This window comes from Hemitrygon akajei, chromosome 5 (genome assembly GCF_048418815.1).
Source record: "Hemitrygon akajei chromosome 5, sHemAka1.3, whole genome shotgun sequence".
Lineage (NCBI taxonomy): Eukaryota > Metazoa > Chordata > Chondrichthyes > Myliobatiformes > Dasyatidae > Hemitrygon > Hemitrygon akajei.
Window position 1 is genome coordinate 138,245,217 of NC_133128.1, and position 16,891 is coordinate 138,262,107.

The 16,891-nt window shown below is 40.7% G+C and overlaps 1 protein-coding gene across 1 annotated transcript in view; it reads left to right on the forward strand.

Moving 5' to 3' along the window:
- The window catches only part of slx9 (SLX9 ribosome biogenesis factor), a 162,534-nt gene extending 145,997 nt beyond the window's left edge, over positions 1–16,537 (forward strand). Inside the window, exons 5-6 of the mRNA XM_073046632.1 lie at positions 9,512–9,577; positions 16,141–16,537. Of these exons, the coding sequence (XP_072902733.1) occupies positions 9,512–9,577; positions 16,141–16,258 (184 nt within the window). The 3' untranslated portion in view covers positions 16,259–16,537. The remainder of the gene's footprint in view (positions 1–9,511; positions 9,578–16,140) is intronic.
- The last annotated feature ends 354 nt before the right edge of the window (positions 16,538–16,891 follow it).

The window sequence follows — 16,891 nt, forward strand, 5'->3', positions numbered from 1 at the left end:
CCTTTGCATCTGTATTTTGAGTTCTCTCCCCATCTAAATAATAGTCTGCCCGTTTATTTCTTCCCCCAAAGTGCTTGATCATACACTTTCTAACATTATATTTCACTTGCCACTTCTTTGCCCATTTCCCTAAACTATCTAAGTCTCTGTGCAGGCTCTCTGTTTCCTCAACACTACCCGCTCCTCCACCTATCTTTGTATCATTGGCAAATTTTGCCATAAATCCTTTAATCTCATAGTCCAAATCATTGACATACATCATAAAAGAAGCGGTCCCAACACCGACCCCTGTGGAACTCCACTGGTAACTGGCAGCCAGGCAGAATAGGATCCATTTATTCCCACTCTCTTTTTTCTGCCAATTAGCCAATGCTCCACCCATGCTAGTAACTCCCCTGTAATTCCATGGGATCTTATCTTTCTAAGGAGCCTCATGTATGGCACCTTGTCAAAGGACTTCTGAAAATCCAAGTTCACCACATCTACTGCATCTCCTTTGTCTACCCTGCTTGTAATTTCATCAAAAAATTGCAGTAGGTTAGTCAGGCAGGATTTTCCTTTCAGGAAACCATGCTGGCTTTGGCCTATCTTGTCATGTGCTTCCAAGTACTCCGTATTTTCATCCCTAACTGTCGATTCCAACAACTTCCCAACCACTGATGTCAGGCTAACAGGTCTATAGTTTCCTTTCTGCTGCCTCCCACCCTTAAATAACGGAGTAACTTTTGCAGTTTTCCAGTCATCCGGTAAAATGCCAGAATCTATTGATTCTTGAAAGATCATTGTTAACGTTTCTGCAATCTCCAGCTACTTCCTTCAGAACTTGAGGGTGTGTTCCATCAGGTCCAGGAGATTCATCCACCCTCACACCATTAAGCTTCCTGAGCACCTTCTCTGTGGTAATTTTCATCACACATACTTCACTTCCCTGACACTCTTGAATGTCCGGAATACTGCAGATGTCTTCCACTGTGAAGACCGATGCAAGATATGCATTCAGTTCCTCTGCCATCTCTGCGTCTCTCATTACAATATCTCTCGCGTCATTTTCTATTGGTCCTATATCTACGCTCAACTCTCTTTCACCCTTTATATACTTAAAAAAGCTTTTAGTATCTTCTTTGATATTAGTCACCAGCTTCGTTTCATAATTCATCTTTTCCTTCCTAATGACCTTATTTGTTTCCTTCTGCAAGATTTTAAAAGCTTCCCAGTCCTCTATCTTCCCACTAGCTTTGGCTTCCTTGTATGCTCTCTCTGTTGCTTTTACTTTGGCTCTAATTTCACTTTCAGACATGGTAGTGTCCTTCCATTTGAAAATTTCTTCTTATTTGGAATATTTCTGTCTTGCGCTTTCCTTGTTTTTGCAGAAACTCTGCTGTCCTTCCTGCTAGTGTCTCTTGCCGGTCAACCTTGGCCAGTTCCCCTCTCATGCTATTGTAATTTCCCTTATTCTACTGAAATACTGACACATTGGAATTCAGTTTCTCTCTTTCAAATTTCAAAGTGAACTTGATCATATTGTGATCACTGTTCCCTAAGGGTTCCTTAACCTTAAGCTCTCTTCTCACCTCCAGATCGTTGCACAACACCCAATCCAGCACAGCTGATCCCCTAGTGGGCTTAATAATAAGCTGTTCTAAAAAGCCATCCCTTAGACATTCCACAAATTCTCTCTGGAGTTCCAGTACTGGCCTGGTTTTCCCAATCCACTTTCATGTTAAAATCCCCAACGATTATTATGACATTGCTCTTCTGGCATGCCTTTTCTTTCTCCACTGTAATTTGTAATCCACATCCTAGCTGCTGTTTGGAGGCCTGTATACAACTGCCATTAGGGTGCTTTTACCCTGGCTATTTCTTAACTCAATCCAAAGAGACTCTATACCTTCCAATTCTATGTCATCCCTTTCTAATGATTTAATATTATTTCTTATGCACAGGACCACACCACCTCCTCTGCCTACTAACCTATCTTTCCAATACACCGTATATCCTTGGACATTCAGCTCCCAGTGGCAGCCATCCTTTAGGCAAGTATCAGAGATGGCCACAACATCATATTTGCCAATCTGTAGCTGAATTTCAAGATCGTCCATTATTTCTTATGCTGCGTGCATTCAAATATAACACTTTCAGTCCAGTATTTGTTGCTTTCTGTTTTAACTGCACTACACTTCTATTGCCCACTGGCTGTGATTATGCCTCATCTCTTGCCTGTCCTTTCTATCATCTCTGCTGCATGTTGTTTTTGATTTGTGTTTGTTTTCCCCTATCACACCAGTTCCCATCCCCCTGCCAAATTAGTTTAAACCCTCACGAACAGCTCTATTAAACCTGCCTACTAGGATGTTGGGCCCCTTTGGGTTTAGGTGTAACCCGTCCTTTTTGTACAGGTCGTACCTCCCCAGAAGAGGCCTCAATGATCCAGGTACCTGAAGCCCTGCCCCCTACACCTGTCTCTCAGCCACGCATTAATATGTTTGTGCCATTCTCTCAGCAGTAGAGATACTACAGAGTGTTTAATCTTTTCAGCTTGGGTCATGCCCCTTTCATAACTGCTGACCAGACGGTACCTATGCAAGGGTCATCTCACTGAGTGGCAGCCACTTCCCCTGGACTCAACTCAGGCAATTGCTTTGTACTCAGAGCGGTCAAGTTGCAGTAAACTGGTGGAATGGCACAACCAGACGCACCCAAATGATCCATCGCTCGATCCTGCCCTTGCCTTGCCTCTGACTTCCCCGTGATGGAAACCTGGCACACTGCTTTAACTCCAGGTGCAGGAATGCTCTCCCACTCTCTGTCCATTTCCATCCCTTCATGAACACTTCGGGACAAGGCGTCCAATCAATGTTCCGGCTCCCTGGCCAGTACTTCAGGTTGAAATCAAAGGCAGACAACGCTGTCAACCTGTGTCATTCAATTTTGCTGATGTTGGGATATAGGTCAATGGATTGCTGTTCATCCTCACCTCAAACTTGGTGCCATATAGATAGAAACTTAACATTCACCACAGCCCCATTCAGTGCCAGAAACTCCAATTTGTGCAAGGGGTAGTTTCGCTCGGAGGGTGACAGACTCCGGCTGATAAAAGTGACGTCTGAGCTTGTGCTGTGATCCTGATACAGAATGTCCCCAAGCCCTCTCTGATGGTGTCTGTAGGCAATACATATGGCAATGGGGGGTCTGCAGAACCCAACACAGGCGTTTTCGTCAACATCTCATTCAGCAACTTAAAGGTCTCTGCATAGTTTACATTCCATCTTGCTCCAAAGGGCTGAGATAATCTTTACCATCTTCTCCTTTCGTCCTCCTCCCTTTCATCCCCAAGGAAGGATAACCATACAGAAGCTAATTCAAAAGGTGACTCACTTTAGAGTAGTCCTTCATGAACCACCAATAGTACCCACAGAATCCAAGGAACAAGCGTAGGGCACTCACACTCTTGGGCCTTGGCCATATGGTCACCATCTCTATCTGTGATGGATCCATAGTTACTCCATCCTATGCCCAACATAGTTAACAGACATCTTGCACAACTGGCACTTGTCCAGTGATAGTTTTAACCCTTCAGCTTTCAGGCGGCCTAACACCTTCATTAGCCTCGCCTACTGCTTTTCCAGGGTGGACCCAAACACTATGAGATCATACAGTTACACCAGCACCTCAAGCAAATTCATATCCCCAACAGTTTCCTCCAAGACATCCTGGAAAGTAGCCGGCACTCCTGATATGTCCTGTGGCATCTTTTCAAGCTGAAAGAATCCAGGTAGACATATAAATGCAGTCTTCCCCTTGTCAGCTTCACTCGTGGGTATCTGGCACTCCTCAGGTCCAGCACACTGAACCACTTTGCTCCATTCAGACAGGCCAGTGCATCCTTGATCCTCGGAATAGTGTACTGGGTCAGGGACTGTGTGCTGGTTCAGAGTCTGATAGTCAACACATATTCGTACCTTCCCATTCTTCTTCCTCACCACCACTATGGGGACACATGGGGACTCCTGGACTCAGTGATAATCCCACCTTCCTTCAGTTTCCCCAGATGCTGCCGAACTTCCTCCACTTCGGCAGGTACTGAGGGGTTTCCGCCATCATTCAGATGGTATGGCAAGTATTCTTGGAACAACCTTCAATCAAACTCATCGGTAAAAAAGGCCTCTTCGAACTTCAACATCTGCTCTGACAATCTCCTGTTCCAACCTCCAGGTATCAAGGAGTCACCAAAAATGCATGACTTATCTGTCAACTTTCCCTTTCCAGGAGATAGTTTCTCTCCCATTTGTCATACAAGAAAACTATAAATCTAGAAATTACAGTCACCAGAAAAAGATGTGCCATCAGCATTCTCCGCCTGAGGGCAACCTCCCACCCCAAGGTGTTCCTGACAATTACTGTCATCCTGTTCACCTGTACAACCGACGGCTTCTGCCGTTCGAGCCAGTACCCCAGGAGGTAAGCGTGACTCCTCTTCGTGGTCTTCCAGAGCATCTACTAAAAGAGCCTCAGCATCAGGCATTCCAAGAAGTTTGGGGTTGCCGGTCACTCTAGGTACTTCCCCAGGCCGTAACGTGATGGGTTTGGACTGAGTGTACCACACAGTTCCTTGTTTGTGCTCATCATCCAGCCAAGGATGGGTGCACACTCGCTCAAAAGCAGCTCTGAACACAGGGTGAATGGACAAGGTGTTTAGAAAGCTCTCTCCAACTTTCTACTTGCAGGCTCCCTCTAGCCTCCTCATGATAGGAGTATTTGTTTCTACAAGAGTTGAAGCTTCACTCTTCTTGACTGGGTCCAGACAAACCATGTATCAAGGACCTCAGCAACTCCCACATCTGCTTCTGAACACTCCAGCATCTACGAGTAGTCATCAGTACTAAGGCCGCAGAGCTCTAGCGCACTGAGTGGCGTCAATGGTAAATACGTCAAATACTGGTTGTAGAACGATCTGAGCAGCAGAGTAACCTGAGAACCTGTGTCAAGTATGGCTCTGGTATAAATAGCCCTGATCCATTGGGATATGCTGGAGGTTGTCCCCAATAAGCCTTCAGGAATAGGGTTTTTTAACTTTAGTGTTTTCCTTGATAAGCTAATTGGAGCATGTTCCCCCCCCAAGACGCCAGGCCGTTTCCTCAATGGGTATCCCTGAAGTTTCCTGACTTCCCTTTCTGCTTAAGTAACCGTGGGATCACTTTCCAAAGGTTTTCCCATTCTTCACACTCCCACCTAAAGTGTCCCTCCTCACTACAGTTGAACAGACAATATCAGCTGGTCCCTTTTTCAAGGAACCCCGTTCAACAGTAGCCCTCTGCTTAGTGTGTTCTATCAATGGGTCCAGTTGCCTGTCAGCTTTGGCACGCTGGGTGGCAGCACCTGCCAATAACAACCTGGGCACCTCAGCTCCAAAATCTGCCACGAGCTCCTGTAACACCACCGGGGTCACTTCAGCTACGAAGGCTCTACCGAGGACTGTATCCTGCTGAAGGAGGCCTCCTGCTCCTCCATTGCATTTTCCTCCTCTCTTACTTCTCTGATCAGCTCAACAACTGAGGGAGGAGGGCACGACTTATGAGGCCTTCAGAGGCTGAAAATGATCATATCCTGTGATTGTGCACCTTTTGCTGATTGATCCATCTTTAACTGATTCACCTCAGCTTTTTGGATGGCACCCCCCCCCTACACCACAAGCAACTCAGCTGTCTTTCTAACCAAAAAATGTAGACAGAAAGTTTCTCCCCCTTTTCCTGAAACATGTTCCTAAACCCTGTCAAAAGCTCCATTGGGCTTCCCTTCGTGGTAAAAACATTTTCTAGTGTTTTCATGTAGCCCACGGAAGAAGCCAAAGGGTTCTCTGTCTTTAAGGGTCTCAGACTCTCTACCAGTCACTGTGTTTTCACATTATCAGAGCACTGCCACTCATCCAGCATTTGAGACATCTGCTCTGCCCAAGTCTCATATTCCTCCTCCTCCTCCTCGGCCTGGGGGTGGGGGGGCTGTTATTCCCAAGAACATTCTCAACTTATGACAACTGGGACTCTCTGCCGGTGCACTTGGCTGTTTATTTGCCAGGGATGTAAGGCCTGATACCAATTCAGGATTTTCATCCCTCACTGGAAGACACATTAGACTTTCCACATCAGACCACTCCTTCCCCTCACTCCGAAGAAACAAGAGTGACTTGTCATTTAAAGTCTCCGTGAAACTCAGCTTCCAATTCGGCACCCTCGCCTGCACTCCTCTCTTCTCAGGAAGTACGGACAGCCCCAATAGTACCAGGCAGATCCACCACCATTACGTCAGCGCTAATCTAAACTACAATTAAATCTTTGCCCACCATTTTGTCTAGCCTCCACTCCATGATCAAAACTGTTCCTATTGTTTTCATGGTACTTAAAATCCTAAGCAACAATTCATCTGGGCTACGAATATCCACTCCACTTAATACACAAGCATTAGCTATAGATAATCTCTTTGACTCGCACCAATGCTCAGTCCCTGCAGTGTCCATAACCACGTATCTTAAGCACCTTACCAGACAATAGTTTAACACAAAATACAAACCCACTTGATTAATGCTCAGGGCAATCACACAGCATCCAACAAACTCAATCCCAGATGAGCCTCCACACCAAAACCCCCTTTCTCCTGGGCATCTCAGGAAATAGCTCATTAGCTCTCACTGGCAGTCTCCCACCTCAGTGCCAAGAAGCCCACCTTTCACTGGCCCTGTTCGTCTAGAGTATACACACCCTGGTCCCACCAAATTTGTGAGATTAGGATGTCTCGCCCGCCCAAGCCCTGGTTTGTCCAAATGTTGAGTGATTTGTACAGCTCATTGCAGGAAAAAACTGATTGCACACAGCATACAATTAAAAGGAGTATATTTATGAATGTTAACTTAACTAAAGGGTTAGTAGAGGAAAGAAAAAAAATTTAAAAGGGCTGGTTATGATTAAACAGTCAAATGTACACAGATTAGAGCTCAAATTTTCCAACAGTCATATTCACCGATCCCCAGTAGACTCCTGCTCCTTGGCTCCATCGAATCACAGTTCCCTCCAGAGCAAATCTTACAATCAGTTTTCTCCAGCATCTTCTCTCTTCATCTCCCGCCAAACAAAGACCAAGACTTCATGTCAGGCAAGAAAAAAAATTCCCCCAGCCTTCTCTCCTGATTGAAATGTCCACATTCCTAAGCACCCCTTATCTCTAACAATAACCCAAACACTGTTAGCAGTGAAACCTTTACCAGGGTGTTACAAAAGGTAAATGGTTTTTTGAGGTTTTACTGTCCAGTGTTGAATTCAGTGGAAATTTTAAATTTGAAAGGAAATACAGCTGACTTCATCTCCATCAAGACACATTTTAAAAACAACATTTTTTTCCTGAAGAAAAGGAATAAAAGTAGAAGTGGGCCTTTCATTGAGGTCATGGTTAATCATTTACCACAGCATTGTTTTCCTTTATTATTTCCAGGTTCCTTGATTTTCCTAAAATCCAAAAATGTGTTGCTCTCTTCCTGTAATATACAGTAAACCTCCACAGTTGGATAGGATGCATCTCCAGTGACCTTCTTGCAGAGTTTGCATGTTCTCCTTGTGACCATCTGGATTATTTCCAGGTGCTCTGATTTTCCTCATATTCCAAAGGCAGGCTGAGTAGTGGATTAATTAGTCGCTTTAGTTCATCTATTTATGTAAGTGTGTGGTAAAATCTTGAGGGATTTGAGGCAAATTTTTGGAAGAACTGTGATTAGTGTGGATGAAATTAACCCAGATTTGGTAGGCTGAATAATCTATTTCCATATTGTGTAATCTTTACTCTAGGTTTCCAAATATTCACATCCACCAGGCAAAGAAATTTCTTTCCTATTCTTGGTGCTGAAGGGCCAATGCTATTTCAGACATGCCATCAGGAGAGGTTTCATCCCTAGGTATTTCTATTACTCTCCATCAAAATTACTGTTTCAAAGGAATCTTCTCTTATTTTTCTGTAGAAAGTATGAGACCTGCTTGCATACTCTTTCTTTGGACAGTTCCATCCTAGGAATCAATCTTGTAAATATTACCTGCATCCCTTCTACTGAAAGTATGTCCTTCCCTAAGTAGAAAGATCCAACCTGTACATCTTTTTTCAGTTGTGTCTCATGAACATGTGTATAATTGCAGTCAGACATCCTTGCTCTTGTATTCAATTCATCTTGCAATAAAGGCCACTATAATATTTGCCTTAATTTATTGCTGTACTCTATGTGTTGGCGCGTGGCCAAGTGGTTAAAGCGTTCGTCTAGTTATCTGAAGGTCACTAGTTCGAGCCTTGGCTGAGGCTGCATGTGTGTCCTTGAGCAAGGCGCTTAACTGCACATTGCTCTGCGATGACACCAGTGCCAAGCTGTATGGGTCCTAATGCCCTTCCCTTGGACAACATCGGTGGTGTGGAGAGGGGTGACTTGCAGTTTGGGCAACTGCTGGTCTTCCATAAAAAAAACTTTGCCCAGGCTTGTGCCCTGGAAACTTTCCAAGGTGCAAATCCATGGTCTATTGAGACTAACGGAGGCCTACCTACCTACCTGTATGTCAACAATGAGTCCTCATGTATGAGGACACTTGGATTCTCCAAAAAAGAACAATATAATAAATAAATAAAATGTAATCCTTTTCCGCTACCAGAGTGGATGACTTCACATTTCACATTGCCTGTATCCCTTGAGGTCTTTCTAACTCTTTCTCATAACTCACACTGCTAATCATCTTTGTATCATAAGTAAAATTGGATGTATTACACTTTACTTCCTCTTCCAAATTATTGATGCAGAACTTGAACATTTGAGGCTATAGTGACAATTTCTGTAACACTTCAATAGTTATAGTTTCCCAAACCTGTATGTTAATCAAGCCGTAGTCTTTGCCAGTACATTACCCTTAATATCATGTTCTCTAATTCTGTTTAATAAGCTTTGCCTGGCACCTTCTTGAAGGTATTGATCATTCTAACCAAGGAAGGATGTTGAAGTATTAGAAGTGGCTCAGATCCACTTTTCTACATCAATAGGTGGACAGATCAGGTTAAACTTGCATCTGCTGCAATTTTGAAGAGTGGGGAAACCTGATTGAAACTTGCAAGTTCTTGGGGAATCTTGACAGAGTGGATATGAAGAAGGTGTTTATTCTTTAAAGAGAGGTAAAAACTTGGTCACTGTTGAAAAGAAGTGGTCACTCATTTAAGGCAGAGAGGAGGTAAAATTTATGCTCTGAGATTTGAGTTTTAGAAACTCTCCTTCAGAGGGCTCAGAAGGAAAGTTTTGGAATTTGATTTTAGGTTGATTGATTCTTGATAAGCAAGGGGGTGAAAAGTTACCTAGAGCTGATGTTTCCGTTGGATCACATGATTAATTAAATGGCAGAGCAAGTCTGAGGAGTTCTGTAGCCTATCCCTGCTCTCAATCTGTACAGATTCAATTAAGTTATAAGCTGCATAGAATGTTTAACAATTTTTTATTTTGTAACAGTGCAAAGAAGAAACCTGAAAGAATACAATACAGTCGGATGAAGCAAGCTCAAAAACGGAAATTAATGTAAGTGCTCTTGTTCAAAGACATTAACAATCAAGGAGATTCAACCGTTACCTGTACATTTCAGAATGGTTTTGGTTAAATCCTTCAAAGAGAGAATATTAAATCTTCTAAAGATTTGTGTTGAATTACATAAAATTAATGGCATTTATAAAACACTTGTAACTTAATTAAGGCAGTAATTGTGCCTCTCGTCTTAATAAGCTGGTAAGGAAGGCGGGCTCTGTAGTGGGCAAAGTACTGGAGAGTTTAACATCGGTAGCTGAGCGAAGGGCGCTGAGTAGGCTACGGTCAATTATGGATAACTCTGAACATCCTCTACATAGCACCATCCAGAGACAGAGAAGCAGTTTCAGCGACAGGTTACTATCGATGCAATGCTCCTCAGACAGGATGAAGAGGTCAATACTCCCCAATGCCATTAGGCTTTACAATTCTACCGCCAGGACTTAAGAACTTTTTAAAAGCTATTATTAATGCTTTTTGAGATAGTGATTTAGATGCATATAATATTTTTTTACTGAGTTAAGTATTGTATGTAATTAGTTATGCTACAACAAGTGTATGGGACATTGGGAAAAAAAAGTTGAATTTCCCCATGGGGATGAATAAAGTATCTATCTATCTATCTATCTAATCACTTTCATGAAAGTTCACTGTTTGTGGACTGAACATTATAAAATACTGTTCGCCAAAAGTGGGAAAAAAAATTCACTGCCAATTTGATCCTAACAAGATTATCTAATAAATGTATAATAAATGACCAAATAATGAAACACATTTTCAGTTGTTCATTTACTTCTCATCCGTCCCATTTCACTTAAGTATCTCTCCTGGACCAGTCTTCCAAATGGGACCCTGATTCCCAGTGCCAGTTTGACAGCTTCAATTCCTCTGACTTTGACAAGCATTGAAGTTTACTTGTGCAAGTTTAAAAAATGGAAAATATAAATGATTAAAAATTTAAATTGTTAAAAGCTCAAAGTAAATTTATTATTAAAGTGCATATATGTTACCATACACTACCTTGTGATTTATTTTCTTGCATCCATTTACAGGAAAAGAGAAATACAGTAGAATTTTGCCAAAAAAACCATAAACAGACAAAGATTGACAAACAACCAAAGAACAACAGAAAACAAATTGTGCCAATAAAAATAATAGTGAGAACATGAGTCATAAAGAGTCCTTGAAAGTGAGTCTGTAAGGAGAGTTGTGAATGAAGTTACCTATGCTAGTTCATGAGCCTGGTGCTTGCAGGGTCATATCGTCTTAAACTTGTGGTGTAGGACCAAAGGCTTCTGTACCTCCTGCCTGATGATAATAGCAAGAAGAGGACATAGCCTGGATGGTGAAGATCTTTGGTGCTTTCTTGTGGCAGCATTCCCTGTAAATGTACTTAATGGTGGGGAGGGTTTTGCCTGTGATAGACTGTGCTGTATCCACTACTTTCTGAACCTGGGCATTGGTGTTTTCATTCCAATTATTGACCAGTGTTGAAACTGACTTTGTCTGTAGATTTGAATGGCACCACTGTGTTTGATGCCATTCAAATGAATCAATGAAATTAGTTTGATTTGACCTGCTGCTTGCTCAGCAGGAATGCTTTTTAACCTGATAAGTCTTTTTGCAGTGTCTTGGCCCAAAGTGTCAGCTGTTTATTCCTCTCCATAGATGCTGCCTGTCCTGTTGAGTTTCTCATACACAGCATTTTGTGTGCGGCTCTCAGGATTTTCAACATCTGCAGAATCTCTTGTGTTTATGCTTTTCAAGTCTGAGAGTTGCAAGGCTTGTAGAAGATTCCAGTGGTTTACTGTAGAGCATCAGAGGTGGTGGTAATCAGGAGCAACATGCTGCTTACCATTTGAACTGATCCAAAGTTCCAAGTTCAAAGTAAATTTATTATCAAAGAACATATTTGTCACCATTTACCACCAGTGTTGAATAAGACAATGTTTCATTCCCAGGTCACATTCCCCTATGTAAATCTAGTCATTACAGTAGTCATCTGCCAATCCACCTCGTTTTTTTCATGATGTATTATTAAAATGTACTGTATATAGCAATGCTTCTGCTATCTGTTGTTCTGATTCTTTAAAAATATGGGAAATCTGGAAAAGTTCTATTCTTTTTGAGTTTGGTAATATATAGGTTCCTTTAGGGTTGGCATAGCTGGGGGAGGTAGTGGGGATAAGCTCCCACTACTTATCAAATGCTCCCAATGGCATGCATCTCAAATAGCCTCTGACATCCAATTCCAGCTATATTACTCATGGGGAAGAATTTGAGAGTAAACCCCAAGGAAAAATCCAGAGCTGGAGTCCCTAAGGTAAGTTCTATGCTGAGTTCAACGCTGACTGGCAACTCCTGCTGGTGCCAGACTGTATTGGTCTTTGCCGTTCCTTTGGATTTATCAGCTGTGTGGAGAATGGGAGTCTTCTGCACAGGCAACTGTTTGCTCTCCATGTCACACTGCCCTAGCGTATGTATCACCTAGACAGCTAGGACGCAATATCCATGGCCGACTGCAACCAACAGAGGGTCTCAGTATGTAATATATCCTCCTGTTTGTGCATTCATTGTGTTAATCATTCCATCATCCAATGTCATGCCAACCTCTTGCTCTAAAATAAACATTGAAGTGAAATGAATTTGGCCATACAGAGGTACAGCATGAAAATTGTATGTTAGTCCATGGAGTTCATGCTGAATTTTTACCAATTGGACATTAATCACACGTTCACATTAACTGCCTCACAATAGACCTATTTTTAGTGGCTAATTAGCCAACTTCCCCGCACATCTCTAGGATGTTAAGGGAAACCAGACCACTTGGAGAAAACTCACGTTGACACAGGGAATCACTCGAGGCCAGGAGTGAATCCAGCTTTCTGGCATTGCGAGACAGAGACTCTACAAGCTGCACAACTGATTTAAATTCTCTGCCATCTCCCAAGTGTCCTGTATATCTGTTTATTGCCCACTCATCCCAACCATTTTGCCTTTTTATAACCTCTTAAAATATGTTGCAACCGTGTTTTAAATCACTAGACTATTTAATATCATACCTTCTTGCATTTCTCTTTCAATATTTTTATTAATATTATATAAATTGCATGGATATAAATACAAAGTTCATAAGGATACAAGTAATATGAATTACATTACATTTAAATCACAGTAATATGATCACAGTATCCCATATTCCAAATCAATCATGTAGAAAAAAAGATTGAATTATGAAATGAAATAAAGTAGAATGATTGTATTTTATTTTTAAAAAATCTACCCCCACTACCAAAATGAGCTGGTTGGTGAAAAAAAGAGAGAAAAAATACCTTACCATATAATATTATAATAATGATGGCTCAGCACCATACTTTAATAACAGTTCAGAGATTATGAAAATAACATTAGAAAATCATGTTTAGAATCAGAAATTGAACAGCAAATTTTCTCTAGATCAAGGCACAACATAACTTCAGATTGCCATTGAACATGAGTGGGCGGGGCAACCTCCTTCCACTTGAGCAAGATCGCCCTCCTGGCCATAAGAGACATAAAGGCCAATACCTGCAAATTAGATGGCTTCAGTTTTGTAATACTATCCTCAACAATACCAAACATGGCAGTTAAGGGAATGGGGTTAAAACTAACATTGAAGAGTACAGAAAAAGTTTGAAATACGTCTTTCCAAAATTTTTCAAGGCTCAGACATGTCCAAAACATATGAATTAGTGTGGCCACTCCATTAGTACATTTCTCCCTCTCAAGTCCCATCTTTTCTAATTGCTTTTTTAAACCGTCTTTAATGGACCTATCTTTTAAAGAATGGGATAGATTAGGTATTAAACGATTTCAGGATTTGTTTGATGGAGGGAATTTTTCTTCTTTTGTGCAACTTTCAATGAAATTTAACCTTTCCAATATTCACTTTTTTCGATATTTACAGATTAGAGATTTTTTAAGATCCCAACTACATACATTTCCTACTAGCCCAGATAAGAACATAATAGATACAATTTTTAATCTGAAACCCTTTGACAACGGTTCAATATCTCACATTTACGGTCTGCTGTTGGGACTGTAAAAGGCCTATTTAGTTAAGATTAAAGGAGACTGGGAAAAGGATTTACAGATTCTCATATCTGAAGAGAACTGGAAGACTATTTTAAAATTGATTAATTCTTTATCATTATGTGCTCGTCATTCTTTATTACAATTCAAAGTGGTACATAGAGTTCAAATGTCTAAAGACAAGCTCTCTCGTTTCTACGCAGTTATTTCCCCCTACCTTCTTGCATTTCTAAATGTGCCTTTGACTTCTTTCTTAACTCCAACTTATTCTCTCTTGTAATGCAGTGCACCATGGTCTACTTGATGCACATACCTTTCCTTCCCCTCATTTGTTCCCTTGTATCCTTATTCTTCAATTGAATACTGCAAGCAATTAGTTTATTCTTTCCTGACAACAAAACATACTTCCCTGAATTACTTCACACATCTGGTCTGGTTCATTTTCTATACTGGATCCAGCATCAAATCCTGCCTTGGGCGTCTTTTTATTATGATGGGTTAGAAATACTTCAGGGTATTACACCTTGGCTTTCATGAGTCTTCAGCCGTTACAATTGTATTGACTGTTTTCATTCCCGAGGTTGTTTGACCGCTACGATTAATTGAATCTGAATAAATGCCTTCATTAATTAATAGTGCTCCATCACATTCTCTTCAACTGAGCTGCTGATTTACAGTAATTGTGACCACTATCCTTGTGTTGTTAAGCCATTTCTCAATCCTGCTGGTGACATCCAACAATTTAGCTTTCTTCTTCAGTAGGTAATTTTAAGATGTATCCATGGTCTATATTTTAATCGTTCACTGAGTTATATTCTGAAAATGCCAGCTTTAGCTCTGGGTCTGAGTAAAGAGGTTTAGTGTGTAAATTCACGCTGGAGATTTGAGCATACAGATTATACTGCCATATCAATACATTTCTGAGCATTGCTAAAGGCAGTATCATTCTGTTGAGATGTTCAGCTGAAACCCTGTGATTCAAGGATGAAATTATCACCCGATGTTTGGAAAAAGAGCTGTGCCTTGATAACATTTATCCTTAAGTCAATAACACCAATAGATTTGTTTAGTCATTATTTTTATTATTGAATCCATTTTGACTCCAGTGTGCAAATTATTTGCCCTACTTTGTGCATTATACTGTAAACCAAAAATACAATATTGAATAATTCCTAAAGACATGAAAAGTGCTGTATCAATGCAAATCTTTCCATATTTTTCTGCACAAATAAATCAAGTGATTTATTTTTTCAGTCATCTTTCTGTTCTTGAGATTGATTTAAAAACAGAAATCATTTTGTTGAGCAGTTTCCTGTCCATTGAGATTATACAGGCAGGTTTACTATTTGGTGCTCTTAATAGTTTTGGGTATCAGGTCCTGATTAAATTGTGCAATCTGATATCTGAGCTGTTGCCTAAATTATTCCATTAACTGTTATCATAACACAAGTGTTTGTAACAGAAATTGGCAACATCCTGTGTAACCAATGGCAGCAAAATATCTTGATGGAATTCTGGTGCTTGTGTAGGTACCTTTTCAAGGTTGTGCAGACTGTGCCCCAATAACAAGGGAAAAAAATGGGACATTTGGATTTTCTCAACTTGCTCCCAGATTGTCATCCATTTTGTGTGCTGGATCTTCAGTTTTCTGAGAAACTGGCTTTGGGTTCCTGCAGGGCAGTTGTTGACTCAAGAATTTCCTCTGCTTTACTGCTTCCTGGATCATTAACTGAGCACTCTCAGTTACACATGTTAATGGAACTAGACATTACGTAATGAGTTCATTGTACTTTTGTCTGCCTGGTGCTGATTGTGCTGGCTGGCATCAGTTGAAATAGCTGATAATGTATACATTAGTGCAGATCTGCTGCAAGTTAATAATGACCAATTTGAGTAACTCAAAACCATTATTTTTACTTTTTCACTAATATACTGATGCTATACAAATATATAACATCACATTTATTTGGACAGTCACATTGTGCATAAACTTGCATGAAGGTTTTATTTGTCAAAAGTGGTATTGACTGCCAGCTGATTAAACATATATTGTGACCTGAGGATAACAGAATAGCTGGTGGACAGAATTACAGAAATGGTTATTATCATTATAGAATCATTGAAAATTCATGGAACAAGGAGGACTGTGATGTTGACAGAGAGCTATGTAGTCTAATGCCATCTTCCAGCCCTTGTTCTATAGATCTCCAGGTCACAGCACATCTGGACACGTTTTGAATCCGAGCTGGGTTGCTACCGCTACCATACCTCTAGGCAGCAAGTTCCAGACCCCACTTGCCTGCTAGGTGAAAAACTGATTTCTCATTTTACCATGAATTATTTTACCAACAGCTTTAATTAAAGAAATATCTTCCAGTTTTAGGTTGAAATATCTGGCTTGTGGTTGGGGGTGGCTGGTGAGGAATTATGGTGACCATTCTAAAAATTCCTTTTGATCTAGATTCTAACACTGCACTTTTATGTTCTAGAGAGGAAGAAGTGGCCAGGTTCAGAGTTACCATTGAGAACCCTGCGTTTAAGGCAAACCCTCTGGCAGCAGTCAGTGAACATCTTCAAAAGAGAATACGGCAAGAAGATGAAATCTGAAGATCAGAAATGCTTGTCTTTTGCCAGTGGGCGTTTAAGTGATCAGGAAACCATGGAATAATTCATAAGCTGACTGTGTTTGTCAGGTCCTGTTTAAAAATATTGTTGTTGAATGGTAATATTTCAGACTTTATTTTTCTCAGTGCCCATGGTTTCTTAGACAAACAGAAAGTAAGACAAGTGGTAGTATGTGCAATGCAAGAACTTTTATTTTAGTATGTTAGAAAATGTTTTGTACATATAATTATAATACACATAATAAAGGTTGGTTGAAAACCAGCACTGTTTATTTGATTTCCAATTTTTAGTTAACTTCTGATTCTTTTTGCACATGCTCATGATTTTCGTTGTGGTACTCCTGAAAATTTGCAGTGGTTGTTTATTTTTCTTTGAACTTGTCCAATAAATAAAATCTGCCCATAAATTGAGCGTTAATATATAGCTTTGGCTATTTTGTTAAGTGCCACTAGGTAATTTAAACACTGCAGTACTTGGAAATTCTATTTCAAGATCCCAAGTGTCTCAATTTCTTCTAAGGTTTGCATCCAGAATCATGTCTGGAACTGAGTTAACGAAAGTTAGAATGTTAATGATTAATGGTTTAGTTAACTACTGCACTTAATATAATGACAG